This window comes from Neoarius graeffei, chromosome 23, assembly GCF_027579695.1.
Source record: "Neoarius graeffei isolate fNeoGra1 chromosome 23, fNeoGra1.pri, whole genome shotgun sequence".
Classification (NCBI taxonomy): domain Eukaryota; kingdom Metazoa; phylum Chordata; class Actinopteri; order Siluriformes; family Ariidae; genus Neoarius; species Neoarius graeffei.
Genome location: NC_083591.1, coordinates 55,430,703 through 55,454,454, shown reverse-complemented (window position 1 = coordinate 55,454,454; position 23,752 = coordinate 55,430,703). Strand labels below are relative to the sequence as shown.

The 23,752-nt window shown below is 40.8% G+C and overlaps 2 protein-coding genes across 2 annotated transcripts in view; both read right to left on the bottom strand.

Moving 5' to 3' along the window:
- The window catches only part of pex5lb (peroxisomal biogenesis factor 5-like b), a 110,068-nt gene that overhangs the window by 2,920 nt on the left and 83,396 nt on the right, over positions 1 to 23,752 (bottom strand). The window contains exons 10-15 of the mRNA XM_060905436.1: positions 19,362 to 19,481; positions 14,737 to 14,880; positions 9,377 to 9,447; positions 7,053 to 7,271; positions 1,887 to 2,052; positions 869 to 1,026 (exon numbers count right to left, since the gene is read on the bottom strand). Coding sequence (XP_060761419.1) covers positions 869 to 1,026; positions 1,887 to 2,052; positions 7,053 to 7,271; positions 9,377 to 9,447; positions 14,737 to 14,880; positions 19,362 to 19,481 — 878 coding nt within the window. The remainder of the gene's footprint in view (positions 1 to 868; positions 1,027 to 1,886; positions 2,053 to 7,052; positions 7,272 to 9,376; positions 9,448 to 14,736; positions 14,881 to 19,361; positions 19,482 to 23,752) is intronic.
- On the bottom strand, positions 10,267 to 11,862 carry LOC132871364 (uncharacterized). Its single transcript, XM_060905476.1, has 2 exons — positions 11,516 to 11,862; positions 10,267 to 11,199 (listed from the first exon to the last, which is right to left on the bottom strand). The coding sequence occupies exons 1-2, from the start codon at positions 11,723 to 11,725 to the stop codon at positions 10,483 to 10,485; spliced, it is 927 nt and encodes a 308-aa protein (XP_060761459.1). The 5' UTR covers positions 11,726 to 11,862; the 3' UTR covers positions 10,267 to 10,482.

Sequence of the window (23,752 nt, the reverse complement as noted above, 5' to 3'; positions counted from 1 at the left end):
GTTTCATGTACAGGGATTAGTGGTGGACGTTCCAGACAAAATTCCCATTCATATTTCTTAAATTTATGTTTGAATATTACTATAAATACGGAGGTGATTATAGAAAATCGTGCGTGCTGATTGGTCGAGAAATTCGGACTATTTCTCAATAATCACCTCAAGCGACTCACAAAATGGCAGCCTATGGTGGCTTCGTCACCGTAAGTGAGGAAGAATTACAAATGATGAAAAAAATTTTTGTTCCTAAAAGCACTAAAGATGCTACGAAGTTTGATCTAAAACTATTCAAAGGGAAGGTGGAATTGTGATTTATTTTATCGATTTCAAAACAAAATATTTTATGTGACTCGGCATAGATAAGTGACACAAGTCTGCGCCGCACCTTTATTACATTTACATATACTGTACATTTACACACACACACACACACACACACACACACACACACACACATATATGTATGTATATATGTGTATACATATATATATACACACACATATATATGTATACATACATACATTATATATATATATATATATATATATATATATATAATATATTCTTCTCCAATATTATTCATCGATATTCACTTCACCTTCGGCAAATCATTTTTAAATATTCAAGATATTTTCACATGCTAGGATTTCATTATATTCTATACACACTCTGTTAAACCTACATATCTCGTGTGTTGTCATTTAAAGAAACGCAGCTTTCTTCCTGGGGATGGGGTTCATTTCTAGACCAGAAAAATGTCAACACCAATTGATTACGAACATGTTCCACACACATATTTCCATACTGATGCACTGTATAAGGATTATATCACGCTGCGGTACGGTACACGGTCCTCTCTGGTCCGTGTTACCTGTGTGCTCCCAGGTTGATGCAGCTGATGCCGAGGTTGTATCTGGAGCGGATGAAGCCGGGCTGCAGCTCCAGAGCTCGGGTGTAGGCCTCAACAGCCTCCTCGCTGCGGTCTCCGTTAGCCAGAGTCGCCCCCAGACGGTTCCAGAGCAGATAGTCCTGAGAGACACAGCGCCTTTGTGTTAGTGAAATGTAGGGAATAAGTTCTATATATGCAGTGGCACGTGTCATAAATTCATTGTATGATAACCATTTGAACTATACATTTACAGTGTCTTTCAGCCCTGTAGTGAAGCACGGTGGTGGCAGCATTATGTTAAAGCGCTATCTTTGGCCTCTTGCTTGCTTCTCTGACTAATTCCTTCCTTTACCAGGACTTGATTTTTTTTAAATAATATATTTAATGGTGCTCTATGGGATGGTCAAAGCTTGGGGAATTTTTTATAACCAAACCCAAATTGATAATTTTTCAAAAGTTTGCTCTTGATTTGTTTTGATATTGTTTTTTTTTTTTTTTTTCTGTCACACCTTTGTCTTGGATTTCTTTTTGCCCTGATTCCCTATAAAGTGGCCTTGGGCTTTAGATACGAGCTACACAAATAACATTTATTGATGAACGTTCAGGGTCAGTTTTGGGATTTCAACCTATAACCATTTGCACTGTCAGAAAATAAAGTACATTATTGCACCTTTAGGGTACAACGGCTTGTCACTGGATCAGTACCCTCTAAGGTACTCATTTGTCCCATTTATATACTGCTTGGGAACATATGCACCTTTTTGGCTCTAAAAAGGTACACGTAGTTACCTTGAGGTCCAATAATGAGCCCTAGGGGATACGATATTGTAGACTGTACCTTTCGGGGGCAGAAATGGACTCCTATTGTACCCCTGTTTCTGCCAGTGTGGTCTCAAAACACAGACTCTTAACAGATGAGCTCATGAGTGATCCCCAACAGCTGTCTTGCACTAGAATGATGGTTTAGAGGTCACGGAAACACACACTCCTGTTCGCTCACCTCAGGCCGTACAGACAGCGCTGCATTAAAGGCGTCCACAGCTTTATCAAACTCAGAGCTGAGGTTAAAAAGCACACCGAGTCCCGTCTGCAGGTCAGGGTCCACGCAGCCCGGGTTCTGCTGCATGGCTTCCTGATAAAGCTCTAACACCTCCACCAGCTGGGAGCTACACACACACACACACACACACACACACACACACACACACACACACACACACACACACACACACACACACACACACATCATAAATTCTCATAAAGGTACAGAAATACAGTGTGGAATACACAACTCTGTTAGCCTTTTGGCATTATTTTACACCATCACATGCTTATAAATGTGTCCCGGGCTACCAGAATGAGCAGGAGGGTCTGTTAGTACGACACAGATGGTGGTTGTGTGTTTGAGTAAAACTAATGGCCCTGTCATTCAGTTCATGTAGACCCCTTCGCAGTAAACGTCATTCATACGTAAGCGGAAATTGCGCGCGCAGCCTGGACCCAAAAAAGACTCAGAAATGCCTAGTTATTGTGTTTTTGGGTGTCAGAATCGTAGCAGTGATGGGGTTAAAATGTTCAGAATTCCAGCAGGATCTCACCCATTCCAAAAAAATCGCCGATGTCTATGGCTACAAGCCATCAAACGTGTAGACTGGGATGAAGACACCATCAAAAATGCGCAGGTTTGCAGCGCCCACTTCATCACAGGTAAGATCAGGCTTTTTATTAAATCTTTCTTTTTTATTCTTTCTAGTCTTTGTTTATTGATGTAGCAAAATACTTTGGTAACGTTTGTCTGATTAGCTGGGTCATAGTTACACAATGTAATGAATATTGTTAGCATGTTAACTTAGCTTTGCATGCAATTTTGTTTGTAGGAGAGGTCTCGCTTGACTCAAGCAGTCCAGATTTTGTGCCATCATTATTTGTGTATGCCGAAAATCACAATTTTAAAGCAAGGATGGAAAGGTAAAATTGTGTGCCCTCACTCTAAATGCCAACTTACGTTGACTGCTCTAACCTAGCTCCCGCCCCGTTCAGTTTCATTTCTGCTCTCTGCCTCTCGCTTTTTACGCAGCTCTGATTTCTCTTAGCTGCACTCTTTACACTATCACTCCTTTCATGCCATTACCTCCTGCAAATTGCTGTTTAGTGTTGGTATTTGCTGTTGTAGCTAAAGCCACATTGCCATCACATCACTGGCATAATTTGATTAAAACAAAATTAATATGAATGTCCCATTGTTAATCAAGTTGTACATGCCCGCACATAACATAATCATATGCATCTAAAGACTTGTAGGCACGAAGTTTTTCGTGGGTGTACACTGAAGTCTTGTCAATAAGGTACGAGTATATATCTGGCCATTGTATACCAGGGAACTTACTAACATCGTCCGTCCACTCTTTAATTAAATACGGATCCGGTAGGCGATGTCCACTTGTTAGAGTTAACTTATTTATGTAGCATTCTCGATCTTGTAACGACAATTGTTTGGCATAATCTGACAGCTCATAATGCCGGTCTATGGGCAGCGCCATTGTTTCTGGGTCCAGGTTGCGCGCGCATCCTGGCAACAGTCGGTTTGTTTACAAACATGCGAAGGGGTCTATTGAGGTTTTTCACCCACGTGACCAAGTCATGTGAGGCTGCCATTTTGGACGTCACGGCTCGAATCAGTTTGAATGTGAGGAAGGCGACAAACGAAAAGCATAAAAGAAAAAGGAGCGAGATGCAGAAAACACCTTCACTATCCAGCGACGTAGGGCATTTACAGGGCGAGCAGAGGGAGAGGTATTAGCAAAAATTGAGGTTAGCAGGCTTAGAGAACGACGTTTACCTGCTTCCACCAGGATTGTTCTCTTATGTATGGAAGTACACGAAGCCCTCGTCTTTACCTGACTTCGGCCCACATGATCTGTATACCTATGTCGTTAAAAACCCATCGCCATACGCAGGTATTGATCTGAAAGCGTATAAGAGTTTGGATGCCTACAAATATTTTGTGTCAGGCTGGGTAACATGCCTACATCAGCGGGTCGTCCCTGGAGCCGGTGGTCGCCATCTGATTACAGCTAAGGTTTGTTCACATTTTCATTTACTTTCGGTCCTCAGGATAAACAAAATGTTATTAAATGTCATTGAAATAACTTCTTAGTCTGTTGAGACATGGCCCGTTATAAATTTGCTGTTACCAGGCAATGGCCAAGAACTGTATTATTAGGGTCGGTGTCTGTGTTGTAGCAGTGTACTAGCAGCTAGCTGTTAGCACTAGCTAATGTCAACAACATCATAGCTGGTATGTTACTGTAGCAATGTTTACATTCAGTCATTTGGATGACTGTTAAAACCTTTCAGTCTCAAGTTTTTCCTTTACTGTATTTACTAGTTTACTGTAATTATGAACCGGCAGCTATTTACACCGGATCCAGTGTAAATAGCTGCCGGAGCGCGCTCCGGCTTGCTCCCCCTCAAATTAAGCAGCGCGCTCCGGCTTGCTCCCGGAGCACTCCGGGAGCAAGCCGGAGCACGCTGCTTAATTTGAGGGGGAGCAAGCCGGAACGTGCTCCGGAACCTCGGCCGGAGCACTCCGGGAGCAAGCCGGAGTGCGCTCCGGAACCTCGGCCGGAGCACTCCGGGAGCAAGCCGGAGCGCGCTGCTTAATTTGAGGGGGAGCAAGCCGGAGCGTGCTCCAGCAGCTATTTACACTGGATCCGGTGTAAATAGCTGCCGGATCATAATTACAGTAAACTAGTAAATACAGTAAAGCAGTGGTTCTCAACCGGGGGGGCGCGCCCCCCTGGTGGGGCGCGGAGGTACTCCAGGGGGGTTGCGAGTAGGCTTCATGTATGGAGGAAAAAAAAATCTGGGGCTAACAGGCTATAGTAGCTAAGCAGATGCAACACATTTACCCATGTCAAAATGCAGGACATTGGACTATTACATACAAATCAATACTATTATAAAATCTATCATCAATCTATCATAAAATCTTGTGTGTAGGTTATTTTAAGCCCGTGACGCGAACATGACGCAACGTCACGTGAGTGAGTCTGCATACCGTGGCCACCGTGTGAGTGCTTGCCACACACACACTAGTCTGGTTTCTTGCCGAGTTAACTCGTGCCGACTCTCGCTAGTCTACTATCATCAATCCATCGATACAGCGCAAAACCCAAACAGTCTTTTTAAAGACTACTACCCCACACTGTATTTTTGCTTTCCCCATTTCAGTTCTACCCAAATAATTTGTTGTTTTCTTACTGCTAGTCTACTATGGATAATGCTACTACTGCTGCTACTACTACTACTACTACTACTACTACTACTACTAATAATAATAATGATAATAATAATAATAATCTAGCCCAGGTCTATCTATCTATCTATCTATCTATCTATCTATCTATCTATCTATCTATCTATCTATCTATCTATCGGTCGATATAAGGTGCTGTAGGCCGGGTGGCGTCACTGCGGGTGAGTGTGTTTGGGGGGGGGGGGGGGGGGGATGGGGGCGGGGCGAGAAGAGGGGCCCCCAACTGCAATGAACCAGCTTTGGTGGGGCCCAGGTTGCAAAAGGTTGAGAACCCCTGCAGTAAAGGAAAAACTTGAGACTGAAAGGTTTTAACAGTCATCCAAATGACTGAACGTAAACATTGCTACAGTAACATACCAGCTACTATGTTGTTGACATTAGCTAGCTTGACCTTCAAAATGGCGGACACCGGGGCGTCATGTGACCCTGTGACGTCAGGTGAAAAACCTCAATACAGTCCTGTGCAAAAGTCTTAGGCACATGTAAAGAAATGCTGTTGACCAAAAATGCCTTAAAAAATAATGAAATGAAATGTTTCCACATTAAAAAATACTATAAACAGTAATCAGTAAGACATAATAAATGAAACAAAGTCAATATTTGGTGTGAGACGACCCTTTGCTTTAAAAAAAAAAATAGTAGTCTGAGGTCCAGTGAGTGCAGTTTTATGCGGAAATGAGCTGTAGGTTTGACTGAGCATCTCACAGAACCAGCCACAGTTCTTCTGGACACTTTGACTGTCTCACTCGCTTCTTCATTTTGCACCAAAACCCAGTAGCTTTCATTATGTTTTCTTTTTTAATCTGAATAGTGCTCCCTTATCAAATGTAATATGAGCTCAGATCTCAGATGCAAACAATTTTTGTTTTTTTCTGTAACATTTAATTTTGTGCTGGGAAAAAACAAAACAAAAAACCCCCGAACATTTGGAACTCAAATGTTTTTGTGATGTTTTGACTCGATAATGAAGAAGTCGGAAAATAGCTTGTATGAAAAATTAGGGTGCTAAGACTTTTGCACAGTACTGTATATCAACTCAAAAACTAAGTTCTGAGTGGACGTCTGGCTCTCAAAAGTAATTTCATGACAGCACGCCAAGAGTTTTATTCACACATCTGGTAAATTTAGCTTCTGTTAGTCAGCTAGCTTGCATTAGAAACAAAAATATATATATTTACATATTTATGAATACAGCTATCAACTCATAACTTCTGTCAGGTTAGCTCATGCTAGCTAGTTGGCTGACAAAATAGGACTTCCTTCATCTAATCTGAAGTCTTCCATATATGGACGTGTCCATATATAGGCTTCAAAACACACCTACTTACAGCCTTCTGTGGTCTGCGATCTTCAGTTAAACCATATGTGAACTACAACACAAACAGTCCTCCATATGATGGCACAAATAATCTCAAACTTTATATTTTTCTAAAAGCACATTGTCATGTTGTAAAAACATAGTGTTAAAACTGGTATCAAATCAAATCCTTTACTCAGAAAGGCTTCGGTCGTGCTAAGGTAGACGATGAGACATGCTAGCTGATACGCTAGCATAGAGAAACCAAGCTAACTGAAAAATCTGAGCACTTCCTTCCATACTGAAGGATTATTAACTGTCCTAGACAAACTTATTACTGGCTTTATCTCTCAGATTAGTGAGGGAAAGTGTGCTAGCATAACCTTGGTGCTAACACTGCAGGAGAAATGATGAAAAGCTACTTATAAAAGTCACACTCTTTGCATTGCAAGTTCGGCTAGTACGAGGGAAGTAGTAAAAAGTGCAACTATCATCATTCCTTCTTCCCAACGTGTTAGAGAGACGTCCGTTAGTGTGAAACCTGAGCGTACCATCCGAGAGTGGGGATGGGGGAGATGTTGGAGCCCCTGCGTTGGGGCAATGGTGAGCCGTCCAGAGCGCTGCGCTCCTGTAGGAGGTGTGTGTAGGTGGGGTTGTGTGTGATCCAGCGGTGCAGAGCCTCACACGCTTCCTGCTGCCGTCCCGCGTTGGTCAAACTCACTGCCAGAGCCATGAGAGCACTCAGGTTATTTGGGTGCAGCTCCAGACACCTGTGGGCATGAGAGAGAGAGAGAGAGAGAGAGAGAGAGACAGATGGACAGAGAGAGACAGACAGACAGAGACAGAGGTCAAAAATTTCTGTTTCCTCATCTAATCTATTCTAGCTGTCTATTTTTCTTAACTCTATCTATCAGTCATTCAGTCATTCAGTCTATCTATCTATCTATCTATCTATCTATCTATCTATCTATCTATCTATCTATCTATCTATCTATCTATCTATCTATCTATCTATCAGGCATTTTATCTATCCATCTATCATTCAGGCATTCTATCTATCTATCTATCTATCTATCTATCTATCTATCTATCTATCTATCTATCTATCTATCTATCTATCTATCTATCATTATGTTTATCCATCCTTCAGTCATTCTATCTGTATCCATCCATCCATCATTCAGGCATTCTATCTATCTATCTATCTATCTATCTATCTATCTATCTATCTATCTATCTATCTATCTGACATTGTCTATCCATCCTTCAGTCATTCTATCTGTATCCATCCATCCATCATTCAGGCATTCTATCTATCTATCTATCTATCTATCTATCTATCTATCTATCTATCTATCTATCTATCTATCTATCTATCTATCTATCTGACATTCTGTCTATCCATCCTTCAGTCTATCTATCTATCTATCTATCTATCTATCTATCTATCTATCTATCTATCTATCTATCTATCTGACATTCTGTCTATCCATCCTTCAGTCATTCCATCCATCCATCCATCCATCCATCCATCCATCCATCCATCCATCAGGCATTCTATCTATCTATCTATCTATCTATCTATCTATCTATCTATCTATCTATCTATCTATCTATCTATCTGACATTCTGTCTATCCATCCTTCAGTCATTCTATCTGTATCCATCCATCCATCATTCAGGCATTCTATCTATCTATCTATCTATCTATCTATCTATCTATCTATCTATCTATCTATCTATCTATCTATCTATCTGACATTCTGTCTATCCATCCTTCAGTCATTCTATCTGTATCCATCCATCCATCATTCAGGCATTCTATCTATCTATCTATCTATCTATCTATCTATCTATCTATCTATCTATCTATCTATCTATCTATCTGACATTCTGTCTATCCATCCTTCAGTCATTCTATCTGTATCCATCCATCCATCCATCCATCCATCATTCAGGCATTCTATCTATCTATCTATCTATCTATCTATCTATCTATCTATCTATCTATCTATCTATCTATCTATCTGACATTCTGTCTATCCATCCTTCAGTCATTCTATCTGTATCCATCCATCCATCATTCAGGCATTCTATCTATCTATCTATCTATCTATCTATCTATCTATCTATCTATCTATCTATCTATCTATCTATCTATCTATCTATCTGACATTCTGTCTATCCATCCTTCAGTCATTCTATCTGTATCCATCCATCCATCATTCAGGCATTCTATCTATCTATCTATCTATCTATCTATCTATCTATCTATCTATCTATCTATCTATCTATCTATCTATCTATCCTTCAGTCATTCTATCTGTATCCATCCATCCATCATTCAGGCATTCTATCTATCTATCTATCTATCTATCTATCTATCTATCTATCTATCTATCTATCTATCTGTCATTCCATCCATCCATCCATCCATCCATCCATCCATCCATCCATCCATCCATCCATCATTCAGGCATTATCTATCTATCTATCTATCTATCTATCTATCTATCTATCTATCTATCTATCTATCTATCTATCTATCTATGTGGGAAGTTTTGTATCTTTCCTCTCACCCACATATCCAGGCTCAGTGTTTTATTGACGTATTCAGAGTGGCCTGAAAGAGAGCTTTCTGCGCAGCCTGTGTTGCTTTTATTGCTCATGTTTCACGGCTTAGTGAGGATTTAAGCGAGATAAAGGGAAGCACGTTAAGGCATGTCATGCTGTTTGTCGGATATCCGAGAAGAACATAATCCTCCCTGGAGGAAATGAAAATGGTGAATGTGTGTCAGGAACACCCCGCCTCTCTGGAGAGGTGAGCTGAGAGACAAGGGCTTACAGGTTGGGCTCTTTTCCAGTCTCCACTCACCTCTGAAGGCAGACGATGGCGGCCTGCTCGTTCTCATTCTCCGCCTGCGTGGTGCCCAGCACCTGCCAAGCCTTCAGAGAGAATAAATAAATAAACAGATAGATTGATAGACAGACAGACAGAGAGACAGACAGACGGAAAGATAGAAATTAATTCATTAACCATTAACCATCCAGATTTGTTCAAAACTTAAGAATGGATTTACAGGCTTATAATGCAAATGTATAATGCAAAAGTTTGTGCACTCCTGTATTTTCAAACCCTGTTTTATAAATGAATGCATGAACATAAACTTTGCACGGAACAACTCCAAACTGAACATACTTCTGCAAATTTTTAATTTATTACAGTTTTTCTCAATTGGTTTGGCTCATTTCTTGAAACTGAGATGACATTCCTATAACTATAAGGTCATTTTGCGAAACAGTGATACAGCTCTGCACAACCCTTCAGATAACCAGCAAAATGTCATATCTCTCCCAAAACCATTCATTCACGCTTCAAAAGGAAATCCCTTTCCCATGTAAATAGTCAGTACCATAAAAATGGCATAGATCCTTCTCAATTGCTTGGCCTCATTTTTGTTCATTAAGTGCTTCTGTCTAAATGACCTGGATGGCTCAACACAATTACATGGATCATCTGCAAATGCTCATATCTCTCCCAAAACAGTTTATCCATGTGTCAAAACTAAATATCCTTCTCAAATAAATAGTCAATACCCCCAAAATGCATTGTCCCTTTGGCATCGTGTAAGCACTGCAAGTCAAAATGCTTAGACAGTTTGTCAGAGGTCTAGCTAAAGGAATACTATTATATATAAAACTGGAGAAATAGGGTTTTACAGTGACAGCAGCCTCCAAAGTTTGACACCACACACAGTGCACTCATTTCACCAAAGAAATTGTTTATTCACACAATTTTCACACAAACAAAATTGCATGCATTACTGCATTACGAACAGAGAGTATAGGTATACAGTAAAAGGAAAATATGCATTTACCTCCTGCATGTGATGTCATGCGTCTATAGGCTATATCACAAAATATAAACATGAACCAAAAAAGGAATTGAAAAAAGCAAGTTCCACAAGTTTAACACTTGGATTAGTCGCTGTTGCTGTCTTCCCCCACCCTCTCCTGGTAGCCTTCCTCATCCTCCAGGCCATCCATCCGCTGCTCTCTGTTTGGCCACAGATTTTCATCAACATCGCACCGGATGTTCTCCCTTGCGATGCAGCGTGGAAAGAAGCGGCGTGAATGTCTTAGCCAACCCCGACACTGATCGCCTGTGATGTCATCGCAGGCAGCATCCATGGCATTGAGGAGAGACCTCTGATCCCCAATGTGGCGTTCATAAACCCTCCACCTCCAAGCAGAAAAAAATTCTTCAATGGGATTGAGGAATGGCGAGTATGGTGGTAAAAAAACATTACGCATCCTTGGATGGGTGTCGAACCACGCTCTGATGAGTGGGCCACGGTGAAAGCTGACATTGTCCCACACAATGACAAATTGTGATAGGTGGGGCGCTTCGAGTCCCCTTTCATTCTCGGGGACCAAATCCACATACAGACGATCCAGGTAGAGGAGGAGCCTCTGCGTGTTGTATGGGCCTAGGCTTGCAATATGTGTGGCCACACCATTGTCAGAAATGGCCGCACACATTGTGATATTTCCTCCTCTTTGACCCGGGACGTCTACTGTGGCCCGCTGGCCAATGATGTTACGTCCGCGCCTGCGGCACTTGGCCAGATTGAAACCTGCCTCGTCCACAAACACCAGGAGATGAGGTGTTTCTATTCCCTCCAATGCCATTATTCTCTACAAAAGAGAAACACAGGTAAAACCAAATCATGCAGATGGGTCATACACAGCAGTAATATCTTCTTCACAAAGTCAATATAACCTGCAACGGTTCCAAACCTATGCTGGCCTATGCAGAGATACTCCAGCTGGTATGTGACACAAAATGGAGAAATACTGATCACAGTTTTCTGTTACAGTTCTTAGGCAAAATTCTGTGGTCAGATACTGGATTCCAAAGGTACAGTAAAGATACGGAAAACCCCCCAAACTTTGAACCTCTGCATAGTGTATAGGTTACAATGGTGGAAAACAAATACAGTAATTGACTTACCTGCACATACTGGTACCGCAGTTCTTTTACCCTCTCTGTATTCCTGTCAAATGGTACCCTGTATATTTGTTTCATTGTCATACGGTTTCTCTTGAGTACCCGGTCTATGGTTGATACACTAATGGAGTTGATATTGTGGAAGATGGCTTGGTCTTCAAGGACTGCATTGCGGATCTGTGTGAGTGTAATGGCATTGTTCTGTATGACCATCCATGTTGCAGATGGCTTGTTCCTGGGGATCTGTGAGCAATCTCCTTCTACCGCCCACAGGAGGCTGTCGCCCAATTCTGCAGATAGACACGGACAACATGACAATTTGCACTGCAAAACTACTCTAAACTGCAACTGTAATTTGCTTTATTTTGTCCAATTTACTGTACTATGAACACTGCATCATACGATTTTGCAGTATAGGCCTACACACATGCACACACGTGCAGGCGTGCACGCACACACACACACACACACACACACACACACACACACACACACACACACACACACACACCTTTCCAAGCAAAAATTGTAATTCCATCACTGCCTGGGTGCATACCTGTTTTCCCTGCGAAAGGTTTGAATGATGGAAGAGACTGTAGAGCGTGGCACGTTAGGCTGCACTCGGCGCCCTGCCTCTGCCATGGTTAGACCATGATTGACAACATGGTCAATAATGGTGGCTCTAATTTCATCGGGGACAGTGTGATGCCTACGCACGCCTCGCCCTCTTCCCCCTACTCCACCACCACGCATACGCACCCCTCTTCCTCTTCCTCTCCTTCCTCCTCCATCTCTTCCTCTTCCCCTTCCTCCAGCTGGAAGTTGACCTTGTTGAGGTTCCTCCATATTCATTCTGCAAATAGTACTGGCACCAGGCCAAGCTCTATATATACATGTATGGCCGTAGGCACAGTCATACACAACACCTGCCAGGTAACTCCACAAACTGTTGGATTGGTCATCTGTGATGTGGGAAACTCCTCCATCGTTAGTCTAAACCTGAATTCACCTGTCACTTATTCACCTAACTGCCATGTATTTATTCCAAAAATCTTCCAAATTCTTCTGACAAAAATATATATATATATACTATATTGTATTATGTCCTTGACTAATTTTGACAATTGAGCAGACTATTCTGCATATGATGGCTTATACGATGAAATTGTTCTGACATGTTTTGGAGGGAACGACCATAACATTGAGAAGCAGCTAATTGGGATAGATTATGAACATATATTCATTTGGAAGTTGAGCTAAATGTGGGATGATTGTGTTAACTGTGGGCCACTTGTACATAACCATTTGCAAGGATGCACTAGACACCGGAGACATGTACAAAGGATTTGCAATTTGACGAAAGCAATGAGAAATGCCAATCTGTTGTGAGAAGTTGCAAGTGGGTTTGGGGATTTGTCCATGTTATTTTGAGAATGTCATCTCAGTTTCAGGAAATGAGCCAAACCAATTGAGAAAAACTGTATTAATTTTCTAAATTAAACAGACCAAATCTTATAAAACAATTGTGAAAAAAGTGGCCTGTAAACAATTTAGGGCACCATATAATATCAAATCTGCGAGAAATCATAAAACAATACACTTCTGTGAGATATTATGAGTATCAGGATATATTTTTTAGAACTTTTTTGGTTTATTACATAATTATAAACTCTGACTTAATGTTAAAATTTTAAGTCTTTAAATGTAAAAATGTATTGCAAATGTTTACATACTTTTCTTTTTTTTTCCGAGTGTTAATTAATTTATTTTTATAGAAAATTTCTGAAATGTAACACTACTGTTTTGCAACATAACCAAACCTAAATATTTAAATAATATTGGCTGGCTTTTTTTGTGGTATATCAGATATATTCCATTCAGCTAGCATGATATTGAATGAGTTGAAGACGAGTAGCTGAATGGAATATATCCATTCAGAATATATCCATTTTTTCATGGTATATCAGAATATATCTGATATACCACGAAAAAAAGTCAGCAAATATGATTATTATTATTATTATTATTATACACTCTTCATATCAGCATTCTCAAAGGCCAACGCTAGCTTACCCGTGACTCGGTGCTGTTAGCGCAGCAGTCCAGTTACTTTCCAGCCAGTGTAGTGTTAGCAAAGGTCAAAGCTAGCGCAGTCAAGCTGAATACAGTATTATTATTATTTTCCCCTGTGTAATTTACTTAGTTATGTTTAAAATCAACATCAATAGCTACCTGGCAGCCAAAATTCTCTCAAAATCTTTCATATTTAACGAAGCAAACCTGGTGGCCATGTTTGTTTACAAATCGTCACTGTCACTTGCTAGCATGGAAGTTTTACGTCTCCAATGTGTGATGTCGTGTTGTCTTGACAACCGTGCAATATCATAAACCATATTCAACGCTCATTCTCCATTGGGTAGAGTGATGTAATACCGATATGCTAACAATATTGCATGCTATCAAACCAAATGAATGAAACCTGCTAGAAGGGACTAGAACATGTTTTTATTCCATCGAAAAAGTGTCCTGGATGTATAATAATGTGTATTATATCATGTATTGTAGAAAAGTCTTCATGTATGATATGTGATATCACATTTTTGCCACATTGCACAGCCTTAAGTTTATCCACTGGTGTTGTTTTGCCATTAATTTCACACCATATGAGGAGTAAAGTCCTAATAATTAGCTATTTAAAGAACATTAAGGTAATGTTCAAACAGCTCAAACAGAGCTCAGGGGGTTCCGAGACAGTAAATATGCATATATTAGATATAAAAGACATGATACGATTATAACTATTATTACCTTTTAGATTTACAGACAGCAGAAATTTTAATGGCTTTATTTTATCTTGTGCATCTCAGATCAAAATGGCTTTTCAGGTCATTCCTGTATTATAAGTCTGCAATTATGGTTTGGTCATGTCCATTAGAGAAAGCGAGCCAAACTCGATATGAGTCATGTTGAAGAAATTCCACTTAAAGTAGAAATGTAAAATGAGTCATTTTTGACCCAAATGGAAAAGCTTTGTAGTAATAAAATATAGAAGCAGGTACAATTAGCTTATGGAATGGTTTGTGAGAAAGATTATGAGCTCAATATTTAATTAAACTGCATATTTGAGGATTTGCATTTATACCACGGAGCTAATGCAGAAAGATCAGAATGATCGTTAGAGTTTCAGAGCCTCTGGTGTGTAATAACAGATCCAGTGACCGTACCTCGGAGTCCTGAGGGTCCTGTAAGATGGCTCCCTCCAGCAGCTGGACGGCAGTGTTCAGGTCGCCCTCTCTGGATTTCTGCAGTCCTTCTTCGAACGCATTGGGCCAGTCTTTATACGGGTTGTTCGTATGGAAGTAGTAACCCTAAAACCAACACAGAGGAATTTGGCACCTTTCAATCAAGGTTTCAGAACATCCTGTTGGGAGGAGAAAACTTTCCAAGTGCAGGCGTTGAAGGACAGATGAGCTCACAAAAACGCAGCTTGTCAAGTCAAGTTACATAGAAACCGTGAAGCGTAAACTCCTCTGTCCTGATGTCAGAAAACTTACATTTAGATCTTTATCTCTGATGTTACAAAGTGTTGGCACTGGAGACTCCTTCCATAAATCTTAAATAAACATCTCCTTCTAGAAAATGTCACCATATCAGTGGTTACACAGGTTTTTAATCTGTTAATGGAGAGCATCCACTGTGATTTGTCTTGCAGCCAGAAATACAGTCAGAGCTGCAGTCATGGAAAATTAATCAATGCCTTCCAACCAATCAGAATAGAAAGCACTGTGGTATAAATTTTAAAAACTCTGACCTGAGTTCTTAGGTTTTAATATTTGGTAGGAAAGAACAGCTTTGTGATTGAGAACTGTTGACTTTCTTCATCAGGTAGACCGCGTTTATCATAACTTGTGATGTCTATCTATCACGTTAGCATTAGCCTCCTGGAAATAAATGCACAGTGCCAAAGGGAATTCATTTGATAACATTTCTGTATGATAATGCAACAGAACTAAACAGACGCACACTGTATCATGGTGTAAATATTACGCCTGGAACATTGATTAGTATCAGTGAATCTTTACACCTGTAGTAAAACAGAGTTAGTGATTGATATTCCACACTCATGTCTAAAGAGCAGGGCTGTTTTTACTCTTTTAATAAAGGTACTGAGGCAGAGTGGTGATAATTGGATCATGCTGGGCTCTTTAATATTGCAGGGAAACTGGAATCATGCTCAGAGAGAGCATGTGGTGAAGAGAAGGGCACAGAGCTCAAAGAACTGAGGAAAGATTTCAAGTTCGATTTTTGAAATGTCTACTATTTTCCTAAGACGTTCCCAATCCTTGGTAATGTTTATTCCTTAATTTATCTTCAATTCAATTTTTTTTGTTCGGTTCAATTTTTCAGTGTCTACACCTCCCAATAACTCCAACTTACGCCAATTGTTTGAACTGATGATCTTGGAATCTGCAGTTGTTTAGAAACAACTTCACGAGACATTCTTGAGTGTGTAAATCTATGATCATCTTTCTCAGATCTGCACTGAGCTCCTTGGACTTTCTACTGAGTGTTGGTCAGTCCAATGAGTGAGTGTCAAACAAACAAACAAACAAACAAACAAACAAACAAACAAACAAACAAACAAACAAACAAACCCTTTTTATGTTGTGCACAGGGAAGCTACCAGCTGTAGTCAATCATGATCACTAACAGGAAGTTAAGAGGCCTTCGCTTTGGCAACTTAAAGACATTTTAGAACTTTCAGCATGACCGAATTAATAATCTAAGTGGGCGTATGTAAATATTTGACCGTGTATGTATGATTTTAACCTTGTCTTGATTTCAGAAAACCCCAAATCACTGAAACACAATATCGCCATGACAACCATGTCCCTGTATGTAAACTTCTGAATGCAATTAAACTGTAAAAGCAATTAAAACCTAAAACACACTCTGTGTTAAAACTATGTGGAATCTCTGAGTTGCCTTTTAAGGAAAAGGGGTGGGGTTTATCAGGTCTGTTCCAGCTAGAGGCAGGGCCTGTTTCTGTGCCCCCTCCCCCTAAAAAAAAGTAAACAGATGCCTTATGAGATCCAGATGTGGACAGAAATCTGAATTTAAAGGTTTACAAATACGCATTTTCATTTTTATGCCTTTATTTGATTTTGTAAGTGAGGTTTTGTAGCGTTGTCATTTTGTAATTTCATCAAACTGACTTGTATTTCTGTTAAATCTGTATAACAAACCTGTATCACAAAAGGATTATATCAAGTATTTAGGAGTCTATATTGACAAATACTTACAGTGGTGCTTGAAAGTTTGTGAACCCTTTAGAATTTTCTACATTTCTGCGTAAATATGACCGAAAACATCATCAGATTTTCACACAAGTCCTAAAAGTAGATAAAGAGAACCCAGTTAAACAAATGAGACAAAAATATTATACTTGGTCATTTATTTATTGAGGAAAATGATCCAATATTACATATCTGTGAGTGGCAAAAGTATGTGAACCTCTAGGATTAGCAGTTAATTTGAAGGTGAAATTAGAGTCAGGTGTTTTCAATCAATGGGATGACAATCAGGTGTGAGTGGGCACCCTGTTTTATTTAAAGAACAGGGATCTATCAAAGTCTGATCTTCACAACACATGTTTGTGGAAGTGTATCATGGCATGAACAAAGGAGATTTCTGAGGACCTCAGAAAAAGCGTTGCTGATGCTCATCAGGCTGGAAAAGGTTACAAAACCATCTCTAAAGAGTTTGGACTCCACCAATCCACATTCAGACAGACTGTGTACAAATGGAGGAAATTCAAGACCATTGTTACCCTCCCCAGGAGTGGTGGACTAACAAAGATAACTCCAAGAGCAAGGCGTGTAATAGTCGGCGAGGTCACAAAGGACCCCAGGGTAACTTCTAAGCAACTGAAGGCCTCTCTCACATTGGCTAATGTTAATGTTCATGAGTCCACCATCAGGAGAACACTGAACAACAATGGTGTGTGTGGCAGGGTTGCAAGGAGAAAGCCACTGCTCTTCAAAAAGAACATTGCTGCTCATCTGCAGTTTGCTAAAGATCACATGGACAAGCCAGAAGGCTATTGGAAAAAAATGTTTTGTGGTCAGATGAGACCAAAATAGAACTTTTTGTTTTGAATGAGAAGCGTTATGTTTGTCGAAAGGAAAACACTGCATTCCAGCATAAGAACCTTATCCCGTCTGTGAAACATGGTGGTGGTAGTATCATGGTTTGGGCCTGTTTTTCTGCATCTGAGCCAGGGCGGCTTGCCATCATTGATGGAACAATGAATTCTGAATTATACCAGCGAATTCTAAAGGAAAAGGTCAGGACATCTGTCCATGAACTGAATCTCAAGAGAAGGTGGGTCATGCAGCAAGACAATGACCCTGTGCACACAAGTCATTCTACCAAAGAACAGTTAAAGAAAAATGAAGTTAATGTTTTGGAATGGCCAAGTCAAAGTCCTGACCTTAATCCAATCGAAATGTTGTGGAAGGACCTGAAGCGAGCAGTTCATGTGGGGAAACCCACCAACATCCCAGAGTTGAAGCTGTTCTGTACGGAGGAATGGGCTAAAATTCCTCCAAGCCGGTGTGCAGGACTGATCAACAGTTACCGCAAACGTTTAGTTGCAGTTATTGCTGCACAAGGGGGTCACACCAGATACTGAAAGCAAAGGTTCACATACTTTTGCCACTCACAGATATGTAATATTGGATCATTTTCCTCAATAAATAAATGACCAAGTATAATATTTTTGTCTCATTTGTTTAACTGGGTTCTCTTTATCTACTTTTAGGACTTGTGTGAAAATCTGATGATGTTTTCGGTCATATTTATGCAGAAATATAGAAAATTCTAAAGGGTTCACAAACTTTCAAGCACCACTGTGTATGTATGTGTATATAAATTGTAATAAGCTTTTTAGTAAATTTTCTTGTCATCTTATTATATATTGTGTGTGAATAAGTTGAACTGATCCCAAGGGTTGAACTACACCTGAATGTTATAAAATTGAATTTGAAATCTTGTGCACAAATTCAAGCCATAGAATGAAATTTATATTTGATGTAATTATAACTACAAAAAAAATTCACTTAGAAGTACAAATAAAGACTTAAAGATTCAAATTTCTCATTCCATACATCGAACGCAATATTACACATCAAACATATTTGAAATTATGTTTAGTACAGGTCTATTAGATCTACTTTAAACACTAAATAAATGACAAATTGCCGCTTTAAGATAAGAAAGATGAATAAGACGAACATTTTTTGGGACCTTGGCCGAATTTCAGTCTTATTAAAATACATCTCCATGAAAAGATACAAGCTCTACTCTGTAATTTTGACAAAACCATAACCACCAGCCAAACAGATGTCTGAGTTTAAGCTTGTGATTGCTTTGTGTTCAACATTTTTTTGCCATCTGGTCTCACACACACACACACACGCATACATGCACACACACCCTGTGATGAGAGAGAATTTTAGATGAGAGGAAGCATTAGCTGACATCTGCAGTCTATAACCTTTGAAATGATAATGCAGTTTTGGATCCGTTGTGTTTCATTCTGCTGACACAAAAAAGCATTGAACACGTGCACCTGACATGACAAGCTCGGGCTTTTGTTTGTTTGTTTGTTTGTTTGTTTGCCCCCCCCCACTGTGTAATGGCGACTATCCTGCATCCCAGCTGGAGATACTGTACATGTCTGTAAACATCATGTTACGTGACAAGATCTATCCTGCTGGCCTACAGCTCCCTCTGATGGAACTATGCATGCTGCATACAGCTGCTCGTACCGATTGGCTGATCGTACCGTCTCATTGGGCGAAATGTTGGCTGGATTCTTGCCTTTACTCTCCAAGTCCTCCAGCCAGTTTCGTCGCGCGAGCTCCTCCAACTCGGCCTGCATCTTATCCCAGAACTCAGTGTCTGACTGGAGAGTCAAAGAAAGAAAAGAGACAGAAAAACAATCTCTGAGTTTGACGTTTCCTACTAAATTAAGATCAGAAAACATACAGAAATCCTGTACGTGTCTCTTGTTCATGTTCCACAACCAGAAGTGAATTCTGCTTCACTCAATTCAACATGCTTTTCACTTGTTCCAGTTCATTTATGATTTCTCTATTTTTTACTTCAGTGTTTTTTGTTTAAAATGCATAAAAATTCCAAAAAACTGATTTACTCACATCATATACAGAACCCTGAGTTTTACACATAAGCACAAATATGTGCTGGCTTGGGAAAAACCCTACACATTGTGTAATTTAAGTATTTTCTACTACGAGGGTACTTCAAAAAGTTCTCAGCCAGGAGAAAGATTGTTCTTGCATTATTTTTCTACATAGTCTCCTTTAACTTCAATGCACTCGGTCCACCGATGTTCAAGCTTCGCTATCCATTCGCAGAAGAAGGTCACATCTTGAGCCTCCAGCATGGATCCTCCTCAATAACATGGATGATTTCATCATCATCACTCTGAAACCATGATCATGCGAGTGGGATTTCAGTTTGGGAAACAGATAGAAGGTCAGACGGTGCTAGGTCGGGTGAGTAAGGTGCACGGGGCAACAGTTCAAAGCCACATTTGGCTGTTTCTGGCCCTGCCTCTTGTGCTGTGTGGGCGGGCGCATCGTCCTAGAGCAACAGCACGCCAGCTCGAAGCTTTCTTTCCTTTCCTTTTTTTTTGATTGCTTCTTTCATTCGAGTTTTTGTGGACAGTGATATAAGGCCTTATAGTATATGGTTATGCTTCAAAATGGGAGTTACGCCCCTCGTTTCCAGGTGAGGTCAAGAACTTTTTGAAGTACCCTCTCGTATATATACCCCTTTGGAAACTGAACGGAAATCTATTCCATTCCTTTTTTTGTTGTTGTTGCATATTCGTTAACCAGAAGTATTTCAGATCTGCAAAGTAAAACGGGAGAAAATTCCATTTAAATCTTTCTTTCCATTTCCACTGAAAGACATGCACCTTTACTGATTTCAGTGACATTTCAAATTCAAATTTATTTGTCACACACACAAGTTTGCGGATGACACGACTGTGGTGGGTCTCATCAACAACGGCGATGAGACAATCTACAGGAGTGAGGTGAGCCGCTTGGCCATGTGGTGCAAGGACAACAATCTCCGTCTGAACGTGGAGAAGACGAAGGAGATTGTTGTGGACTTCAGGAGAGAGCACACCCAGCATGCTCCACTATCTATCGACGGTGCTGCAGTGGAGAGGGTGAGCAGCACCAAGTTTCTGGGTGTGCACATCTCTGAAGACCTGTCCTGGAACAACAACACCGCATCACTGGCCAGAAAAGCCCAACAGCGTCTGTACTTCCTCCGCAAACTGAGGAGAGCAAGAGTCCCGGCCCCCATCATGCACACATTCTACAGAGGCACCATCGAGAACATCCTGACCAGCTGCATCACTGTGTGGTACGGCGCCTGCACCGTGTCCTGCTGCAAGACTCTGCAGTGCATCGTGAGAGCAGCTGAGAAGATCATTGGTGTCTCTCTCCCTTCTCTTATGGATATCTATAACTCCCGCCTCACCCGCAAAGCCATCAGGATTGCAGGTGACCCCACCCACCCACCCATCTCACAGCCTCTTCAGCCTGCTGCCGTCGGGGAGGAGACTGCGGAGTCTCCGGGCCAAAACCAGCAGGCTCAAGAACAGTTTCTTTCACCAGGCGGTCAGGAGGCTCAACTCTCTCCCTGTTCTGCCCCTCCTCACCCCTCTGCCCCCTGCCACAGATTCTGATCGCACACCCCCCTTCAGCATCTGACATGTCACCCTTACAGTTCCCCCCCCCCCCCCCCCAACACACACACACACACATACATACATCTCATCGTTCATTAACACACTGAACTCAGGGACCGCACATCTCACTTTACCTCGCCCATTTGCACTATTCCGCACTACCTCACCTTAACAGCTGCTAGTTTGTTTATTCTGCTTATTTCATGTTTACCTGCTATACCTCAAGTGCCCTTGACTGTTTGGTTATTTGTACCAATTTGTGTGTGTGTGTGTGTGTGTGTGTGTGTGTGTGTGTGTGTGTGTGTGTGTGTGTGTGTGTGTGTGTGTGAGTGTTTAGTCTAGTTCATATCTAGAGTGTTTATACTGTTTATATTGTCTGTTTGAGTGTTTAGTCTGTCTTGTTGTTATCTAGTGTTTATACTGTTTATTTATACTGTTTATATTGTTTGAGTGTTTAGTCTATGTCTAGTTCCTATCTAGAGTGTTTATACTGTTTATATTGTTTGTTTTTTTCAATTATTCTATTTTTATTTATTGCATTGCCTGTTTGCACCATGGGTCAGAGAGGACTGATATTTCATCTGTGCTGTATGTCGAGCATGTATAGCATATTTGACAATAAAGTTGACTTGACTTGACTTGACAATCATACAGAGTCCAAGATGCAGTGAAATGCTCCATAGATCATGAAGATAGTTTAGGGGTGTAACAAAAAGGAAAGGGAGTAAAATAGAATGCAATAAATAGAATAAAAAAATAAAAATGTGATGGAGTGTTGTGCAAAATATACACAATATACAGAATATGTATACATATATTGTACTTTAGTCAGATGAAATGATATGAAGACGTGTAAGAGATGGGGAGATGAGGGTGAAGTGGTGACGATACCTAGTAGTTGTCTGTTTTTGTCGTTATTGTCCTGATTAAGAGCCCGAATGGCCTGAGGGAAGAAGCTCCCCTTCATTTTCTCCGTGTTGGCCTTAAGGGAGCGAAAGTGCTTCCCTGACCTCAGCAGAGAAGAGCTGAGGTCATGGTTGGAATGGCTGAGATCCTTCATTATCTTCCTGGCTTTGGTCCAGCACCACTTGGTGTAAATAGATTCCAGGTCGGGGAGCTTGGTGTGGATGATGTGCTCGGCTGATCGCACCACTCTCTGGAGAGCCCGTCTGTCCTGCTTGGTGCTGTTCCCAAACCAGGTGGAGATATTTCCTGTCAGGATGTTCTCGATGGTACAGGACTAAAAGTTCCTCAGCACCCTCGGTGGAAGACAGAAGTCTCTGAGACATCTTAGATGGAAAAGATGCTGATGGGCCTTCTTAACCAGGGCAGTGATGTGGCAGGACCATGACAGGTCTTGCGTGATGTGAATGCCCAGGTACCAAAAGCTGTCCACTCTCTCTACTGAGGTCCTGTTGATGTTGAGGGGCTTGTAGTTCTTCTCCTGCTTTGTGCAGAAGTCCACGATCAGCTCCTTTGTCTTGCTGATGTTTAGGAGGAGGTTGTTGTCCTGGCACCAGATCTCCAGGTTTCTGACTTCTTCCAGGTAGGCCTCCTCACTGTTATCTGAGATCAGGCTTACGACAACAGTGTCGTTGGCAAACTTGATAATGGTGGTGGAATCTGATGAGCATCATTTAAGCTTATGTGTAAGAAATAAAAGAAAAAATAATAAGCATGCCTATGAAAGCTGTCTATCATTATACCTGCCTTTATTTACAGTCTCCTGAGCCATTCGATGGCTTTTCCCAGACCATCACACAAATAAATTTTAAACGATTTGGAATGTAGATGTCATATGATAAGACAGACCGAAACAGTGGTTTTCAATGCTGATGAAGAATTGATGGACCAGGAGAGTTTGATCACTCTTGGAAAAATAAGAATTAAAAAAAATGTCAGGAGCTTCAAGTACCTTGGATATACCGTTATAAACTCTGTAAACATCCCGCAATCCTTTCATACAAGAAGCGGTTCTGTTTTCCAGAAACGGAACGAACTGAAACATGTTCTGACCGACAAGCACATGCGGCTGGCAACTCGAGCAAAATTTCTAATCACATGTGCACGGTCATGACTCCTCTACAGTGTTCTGAGAGCCCTGGGAACTCTCACAGTATGAGCTCAACAAAGCTGAAGTTAAGGAAAATGGTTTGAGGAGGATTTGAATGTTGGAATGCACCTAGCCATACAGAATGAAGAAAGAATGTGAACCTGAAAGCTGAGGTTGAGGGAAGCATGGACTGGAGTTTTAAGATGATGTAATAAACACACTACCGATCCGTGACTTCTGTTACGTGCAATATTTGAAGTGTCTTGACCACGTGGGTAGGTTGGATAACAGTGCCGTGCAAAAACAGGTCTTATTTGACAAACCTGAGGGCCCTAAGGAGGCTATGGAGTAGAGTTGAGTCACTGTCTGGTGTTGATGCACAACAGGCTAAAGA

Coding starts and splice junctions, on each gene's coding strand:
- LOC132871364 (XM_060905476.1), bottom strand. CDS start 11,725: ATGGTCATACAGAACAATGCCATTACACTCACACAGATCCGCAATGCA. Junction 11,200..11,515: donor TGCGGTACCAGTATGTGCAG/GTAAGTCAATTA, acceptor TCTCTTTTGTAG/AGAATAATGGCATTGGAGGG.